This window comes from Anas acuta, chromosome 3, assembly GCF_963932015.1.
Source record: "Anas acuta chromosome 3, bAnaAcu1.1, whole genome shotgun sequence".
In the NCBI taxonomy this organism is placed as follows: domain Eukaryota; kingdom Metazoa; phylum Chordata; class Aves; order Anseriformes; family Anatidae; genus Anas; species Anas acuta.
Genome location: NC_088981.1, coordinates 25,626,116 through 25,632,145, shown reverse-complemented (window position 1 = coordinate 25,632,145; position 6,030 = coordinate 25,626,116). Strand labels below are relative to the sequence as shown.

General features: G+C 35.2%; 1 protein-coding gene across 5 annotated transcripts in view; it reads right to left on the bottom strand.

Annotated features, from left to right (window-relative positions):
• Window positions 1–3,957: 3,957 nt before the first annotated feature.
• The window catches only part of MTR (5-methyltetrahydrofolate-homocysteine methyltransferase), a 60,057-nt gene continuing 57,984 nt past the window's right edge, over window positions 3,958–6,030 (bottom strand). For all 5 annotated transcript variants that reach the window (XM_068676228.1, XM_068676227.1, XM_068676230.1 and 2 more), the window contains 2 exons: window positions 5,530–5,642; window positions 3,958–5,403 (listed from right to left, as the gene is read on the bottom strand). In XM_068676228.1, the coding sequence (XP_068532329.1) occupies window positions 5,317–5,403; window positions 5,530–5,642 (200 nt within the window). In that variant the 3' untranslated portion in view covers window positions 3,958–5,316. The remainder of the gene's footprint in view (window positions 5,404–5,529; window positions 5,643–6,030) is intronic.

Here is a 6,030-nt window from a genome sequence, read left to right as displayed (position 1 = left end):
TTTACCGATCTATCTATCTCTAAAGAACAATTTACTAAGTAAGTCTTGGCCATACAGTGCAGCTTTTTTTCCTCTTACCACCTGTACCACTACTGCCCTAATACAGGGAAAGATACATACGTATTTGTTCTCACAAGGTTGTAACAGAAACAAAAGTGTAGAAGGAGTTTACCAACCACAGAGAACTGACATCTTTTTAGACCTCACATTTTTACTCCACTTGTGAAGCTCTACCTAGATTTCCCCAGTTGATGGACAGATTGAAAGCAATGAAGTTGTCCACTTCCTGGGAAGAGAACATTTGGCAAGAACCTTGATGAAATTCAGCAACAAGAAAAAGTAATATTCATTTTGTTAAAAAAAAAAAAAAAAAAAAAGGAAACACACATAGACAAGATATGCTGCTCACAGGACATCAGGGTGCTGAGTTACATCTTCACACCTGTATTGTGAGGTAGGAGAAGAGACAAAGAGTACAGACTAAGTACATGAAAATAATCAAATAAGAACAAAACATCCCATGAAGCTACACTCCCACACAGGAAAAAGAAAAAATGATCTGCAAACACCCTGAGTAAAGAAAACAACAAAAAATCCAAGATATATGGACATGTAGATCAGACCAATATTGCACTGAGGTCTACAAGCAGATACAGAGCTGATGCTCAATACTGCACTAAGATCTACAAGCAGATACAGAGCTGATGCAGAGTTTTAACATTTTTGAAATTCCTGGGAAAAGAAGGATGTTTGATTTTCCATGTACCACAACATTTTGCCAGACAGTGAACAGCAGCATTAGTTGAAAACAGTCAAAAACTTTCACCTAAGTAAGGATTCCAACAACTCCCAAGAGGTGGTTTTGTTGGTACTGGTGTGCTTGTTTGTTTTTTCATCTTTTTTCAACAGCTTGCATCTTACTCCTAGCAGTAAGTTGACTACAAGATAAGTATTGTTTCCTCCTTTTTCTCTCTCTCACACACACAAAAATGTAACTTATTAATCCTAAGCATGCATTAGATTAATGAAAACTTGTTAAGACTCTTCCTCAAATTGCATTTCTAGTATTCTGATAGTAGATATAAGGTATGGGCTATAGCCTTTATTTTCATTTAAAGTAAAATAAATACTGAGAACCTGTATTTTTAAGAAACAAGTTTGCCATAACTCTGGCTCAACCTTCTATTCCCTATCTAGAGGAGTGCCTGTTCTTTTGAAATTAAATTATGCTCTGTGAATACTACCCCGCTAGCTTCTTTTGTTGCTTTGTTGTTTTGTTATAACATCAATAGATAAATAAATTCTTTTCACCTACTTTTTTTAAAAAGCATTTGCTTATAATATCAACAGATAGATAAATAATTACCTGAAAAATTACCTGAAGAGTTCTCACCATTAAAATATTTTAAATGGCATTGGCTTTATTACTGTTGTGGATTTAAAAAAAAAAAAAAAAAAAGTACTGGCAAAGAATGCAGTTAATATATCTTGGTTTTGCTACCTAGATGAAAGCAACCATGTAAATGAAGATGCAGCTAATATGTTGGAAATTGCGTAACATCTTGTAGCCTTGCCCTTAGCCACTATAAATGGCTAACACACATAATACAAGGCCCCTGTAGGCACAGCTACTAGCCCCAATTATTATTTATATCCAGTGCTTGCCAGTCAGAAATTCCTCTTCCTGGGACAGATAACTGGTTCAGACTTCAAAAGAGACTTATTTAAAACCTTTTACAATTCCATTTTGATGGAGCCTGCAGAGGACCCTGACTGAGAAAATATTGACATCCAGAGTAAGGGGGATTGCTGGAGGGAAAAGCAGGAAAAGGATACTGATTTGACAATGAAGTAGAAAAGAACCTAAAAAAAAAAAAAAAGATAAGCCTGACTTCCACACTGCCTCCACGTACTTCATGCTCATTCTGTAGGAAGGGATGGCAGAGACCACCCTGGTGTGAGAACACACCCTGGTAGCCTGACCAGGAGCATTAGGGAAAGCCATACTGGTGCAATGGCAGTCAGGCAGCAATTCCTGAAAACAGGACCTTTAATTTTCCAGCTTCCAAGGTAGCTTCAGGTCAGCAAAGATAATTACTAGATTGCTTTTAAACATCCCAGTTCAAGCTGGATCAAAAATCCAAAATGCCAAGTTTGGTAATCTCAGCTGAGTTCTACTTGCACAGCTATTTTTATCAGGCATGTGGCATGGGCAAAAACCTCAGGATATTCAGCCATGGTGGTATTAATAGAACAAAAGAACATGGAGGCTTACTGCATTGGGTTTTCGGTTCTGTGTTTAGCTGGATGGTATACAAATTATGTGTGAAAGCAGGATAAACATGTTTTTATTCAGTTCACAGTATATTTCCATTTGAAAACTGGCACCTACACAGGCCTGACAATCAAATGAAATGACATTGCAGGGGGACTGAACAGGCTACACCATGCCAAGGATATGATAATTGAGAGCATAGGAAAATTTCTCTAGTGACTGAAAACACGTGCTGCGGCCTCTGTATGGAACAACGCTCCTGAAGTAATTAATGAAGCTATTTCTTTTCTTGCTCTTCAAATGCTTCTACAACACTATATCCATTTTTTTTATGACATGTTCATGCAAATCAGCCAATGTTTCAAACAGTATTTCATAAAAGCCAGTCACAGGTATTAGTAAACTAGCCCCTTTCTGAAAAGCAAAACTTCTACAAGTTAATATTCTGCCCTCAAAAGACTCATTACTACTCTCAGATTCTGGATACCACTTGTGTTTTAAGGACTTCAGACAAAAAAATTAACTGAATAAGTGAACCAAGGTTCACATTGTTTAACAAGGAAGAAGAAAACTCAAATTTCAACAGAAAGCAGTGGAAAATTCTCAAATACACAAAGTACCCTCACGCCCGCCCAGGTAAACTAAACTACAGAAACTGAAATCCAGTCTTCCCACGAGTAGCAGCAGCACTGAAATAGGTATCCATAATCTTTCCATAGCTTTTCAATATAGTTTGATGTATGTGAACATCTTAACTGGTAGAACTATGAAACCTTTTCCTTTGTAATTTACCTTTGGTCTTCAGCTAAGAATGAAGATATGTCTTACTCAAAATGTCAAGTGACAATTTAAAGAAACTGTCCCAGTTAAAAACATTTGCACAACAACAAAGAATAATTATTTCAAATATTTTCTTAGAATGACACATTTTGCAGGCAAAGATAAAGATTCTTCTCAGTGTATGACACCATGTGTGAAGGGACAAATTAACTGCATGCCATTTGAAACCCACTGCTTGTATGCAAGGTAACACACCACTGGGTTATACAGCAGTGCACCTATTTACTCTGTCAGTTTAATTCCACTAAAGCTGTACTCACTCAGCTACCTGCAATTGATTTCAGGAAAACAAACAAACTCAAGCTGTACAAGTCAAACTCTGACCTCATTCACACATTCACAGTGTGAATTTCAGACTAATAAGGCACTCTTCTTCTAACTATAAAGTGGTAGAGAGGAGATATTCCAAACATAAAATTAAACGAACCAAAGGTGCGAGTATGAAAAAGAAAGCAAAGAGTATTTCAGTTTTTACAGCCATTACATACTTCAAGATCAGATTTTACTTTGTATTACTTTTTTTTTTTTTTAATAGTATTTTGGCAGTCTGAAAGAGCATTCTACTGAGGAACAGCAACTCAGCAACAAGAATCAGCTGATGAACAGGACATATCTTAAACCCCATAATATGTAATGAGATTATTTTTCTTTAATAAGTCATTAAAGGATAGGAGATTCTAAAGCATCTAAGAACACACTTACTCAACTACTTTAAGCACCCTGTAAGAGCTTTTATAATTTTTGATTCTTAGTAAAATAATGCATATTAATTTTGGCTTTTTTTCAGATTACAGTCTGAAATTTCTATTGCCACTCAAAGAATTCAGAAAGGATAACACCACTGACAGCTTAACCTTTATTAAACTGTTGATACAAGATAATTCTTTTAGCGTAAAGTCAGATGCCATTACAAAAATTATGTAACTATTAATGGATTACAGATAGAACATTGGTCTTTTCTTTACAATTAGAGACCAGAAAAACTGGATTTTCCTGACATAATACTTTAAGAAATTTGCATTTAAATAATACATGAGGCACTTTTAGGGGATTATGAACAGCTATGAACAATTAGCTCACTTAGATTTGGAAAATAAACCTACAGTATTAACTGTTACTGATGGTAGTGTTGCTATTATTTGCTTTTAAAATCCAGGTTAAAATAAGCTTAAAGTTTGTACACTGGTCAGCTCCAAGCTTTCTGTCTCTCTGTTAATAGTAGCAGTTGTGCTTCTGTCATACTTTTCACATACAAAAGTTTAAATATTAATTAATCCTCACAACAAAACAGGGAGGAAGAAAGGTATCATTACACTTTACACAGAGTAGAAATGGACTGTAGCCAGATGAAAGTAAGCATGAGTTTTCTAGGGGGACACATCTCATTTATGTTTTATCATAATACAGCATCCCTGATATTGTTCCACCACATTATATCTTTTGATAGTTTTAACTACAGTCATCATCACATAGTAAATTAAAGACCTGAGTTATTATTTAGAGAGAAAAACATTATGTACAAGCCCTAAATATGGAGCAGACAGTTGTTTGTTTTTTTTTTTTTTATAAAAAAGATCTGTTTGTACATTGGTTGTTCTTGGTCACTCAGTTTAAAATTTTTCCTGACTTTACAGAAAAAAAATTGCATCATATTTCTGTATGACCTTGACTTGCTAAAACACATTCAAATAACAGAAGACAAACTCTGTTCAACATGTCCACAGCCAATGGGACAAATACTAGGCCCTCATTTCAAAGCCTTCCTAAAGACAGGAGGGGTGTGCAACTTCCACATCTCACCCTATAACTAGTTGCTCAGCTAGAGTATTTGTGCAAAAAATACAAATAAAAGCATATTGCTATGATTAAGAGACCTGCAATGCATTCATGGTCCCAAGTACATGGCATACCTGAAATATATGTTCCTTGATAAAAAATTAGAAACAATCAGATGAAATACTGGATACTGGATGGCAGAAAACCTCTCAGTACGATTTTCTTGTTTGATTTTAGTTCATTTGGTTTGTTGGTTTGAGATTTTTTCTTTTCTTTTTTTTTTTTTTTTTTGATCAGACCAGTGACAAAAACAAACCATTTCCAACAAATACTAAGGGCAGCGATGAAAGGTAATAGATGCCACTTCATTCTTCCTTCTAGCAAATGGACCATTAGAAGAAAATGCTTGCCGATGTCTCCCACAGTTATTCAGTATCATACCCCAGAATGGGTCCCAGCCATTTCTCCACCTCTGCCACAGACAATTTTTTTCTCAGCGCATAATCTTCAACCTGAGAAGAGACATGATAACAATTCATAAACTCCAGCTTTTACTGTTGACATAAAAAATTTGGATCATCTGGTCACAAGTTGTTTTTGAATGCTATAACACTAGCACAATGGACAGTGCAAGTTACCTGATCTTTACATATCTTGCCAACAGCAAAATATTTGGATTTGGGATTGGAAAAGTAGAGGCCAGAAACTGCAGAAGCAGGTGTCATTGCTAGCGATTCAGTTAAACCAATTCCTGGAAAAGAGAATGAAAAAATGAAAGCATTCTTGTTCTCTGAACCGATAAGCTTGAATTAAAAGTCTTTTTTTTTGCTGGGCAACTTTAAGCAAAATCAAAAAAAAAAAAAAGAAAACAAAAAACAAGAAGCTTTCAGATGAACTAAAAACATAAAACTATTTTTCATTTGTTATCTATTCCAAAGAAAATACATATAGCTTCAAATAAATTGCAGACTTTCATTACAGCATTACTGTAGAGCAACGGTATAGTTTGTTTTCAAAAAAAAAGTCTTGGACATTTTGGAAAATGGTTAACTAGAGCTTCTGAAGCACCAGAAAGTATTTTGGAATTGTGGAGCTAGAAGTGGAATGTCCAACACACAAAATATCAGAGAAAGACATAT